The 1602-nt window shown below is 35.6% G+C and overlaps 1 protein-coding gene across 1 annotated transcript; it reads left to right on the top strand.

Moving 5' to 3' along the window:
* Positions 1–766: 766 nt before the first annotated feature.
* Positions 767–1171, top strand: LOC143633411 (calcium-binding protein CML38-like). Its single transcript, XM_077101729.1, has one exon. It carries the CDS (start codon positions 767–769, stop codon positions 1169–1171), a length of 405 nt encoding a protein of 134 aa, XP_076957844.1.
* Positions 1172–1602: the final 431 nt, after the last annotated feature.

The raw sequence follows: 1602 nt of genomic DNA on the forward strand, positions 1-1602 counted from the left end.
CAACTAACGTATAGTTTCTTGTTCCCAAAGTTTTGTATAGTTGATTATTTTTGAAGTATTTGTTTTCTTTGTTGTGTTTAATTTTGTTTCCTTATATGTGTAACCAAGTTGAAGTTTTACAACAAATTAATTACTGTCCCAAGAGGAAGATGCATGAGAAAAGGGTGCGTCGTATATGAATACGCGTTGCAGTAATATTATCCATCCACATAATTCTCCACATGGACAATTGGTAGTTCGAATTGATTAACGAATATAGTTTAAAGCGTTCCAGAAATAAGGTGTATATTTAACAATTAATTATTGTACAACTAAATAATATTTAATAATTGGGGATGATTATCCACGTAATCATCATTTTATATTTAACAGTCGTACTTGTGTTTTTGTTGACGGTGTATAGTTTAAAATATATGGTTTAGCAACGATGACCACGAATACCTAAGGGTGTATTTAGTATATATTCTTTTAAAAGTATAAGTCGGTATAACAATAACAAATTCCAAGATGTTTCCTCTATAAACTTTGACAATTCGTCGTCCACTACCCCCTTCAACATGTTATGTTGGTCAAAACACACCACGCGGGGTGACCTGTGCACTTTTTCTATATATAAAGACGCCATAATTCTCTTCGATCAACTTGGCTATTACACTTCTTAGATCTTCTTTTTCTCTCTCTCTCTCTAACGTACATACATATACATTAATTAGTATATATCATAGTAGTTACTTTGTATATATTTATGGATAAAAACCAACAATACATGCGCGTATTTGGACACATCGACACAAATGGGGATGGGAAAATATCGCCACCGGAGCTACAAATTTGCGCTGGGAAGATTGGCTGCGAGCTGTCATTCGAGGAGGCAGAGATAGCGGCTGCATTGATGGATTCGGATGGCGACGGCTTGTTGAGCATGGAGGACTTGGTGAAAGTTGTGGAAAGTGCGAACGATGAGGAAAAGTTCAGTGATTTAAAGAAGGCTTTTAATATGTACGAAGAAATTGAGGGGAGTGGATGCATAACACCTAAAAGCTTGAGGAGAATGCTTAGCAAATTGGGAGAGTCACGAACCGTTGACGATTGCAAGGTGATGATCGCGAAGTTTGATGTTAATGGTGACGGTGTCCTAAGTTTTGATGAATTTAGGGAAATGATGGCATGACTGTTGTATGATCGTGTATTTGGTTCTGGTGCATGCTTAATTACGAGTACATATTGTTATTATTCTTTGAGATATGGGAGTTGATTTGTACACCAGTAAAATTATTTATTTTGTATGTCATATTAGTTTGTTATAGAATAGAGTATAGTTTCTATTTAGGTATCAACTCATGGCCCCCAACGAACAGCAAGTGCTTAGGTATAGGAAGAAGCCCTATTAAACAGAGATTTTCTTTTCTTTCGTCAACATTTCAATTGTTAATACGATATATAAGGACCACAGCTCCAAACAGTATTACACCCTTGATCAGGGCCCGCCCAACCATTTCGGTGGCCCTAAGCTCTTAAAAAGTTGGGGTCTTTAGAAAAATAACTTGATTCGTAGTTTTATCGGGTTTTTTTTGTTTTTTTTTTTCCTTTTTTTTACTATTT

This window comes from Bidens hawaiensis, unplaced genomic scaffold, assembly GCF_021521415.1.
Source record: "Bidens hawaiensis isolate Kalapana, Puna unplaced genomic scaffold, B.hawaiensis_p1.1 tig00006717_1, whole genome shotgun sequence".
In the NCBI taxonomy this organism is placed as follows: domain Eukaryota; kingdom Viridiplantae; phylum Streptophyta; class Magnoliopsida; order Asterales; family Asteraceae; genus Bidens; species Bidens hawaiensis.

Coding starts and splice junctions, on each gene's coding strand:
- LOC143633411 (XM_077101729.1), top strand. CDS start 767: ATGCGCGTATTTGGACACATCGACACAAATGGGGATGGGAAAATATCG.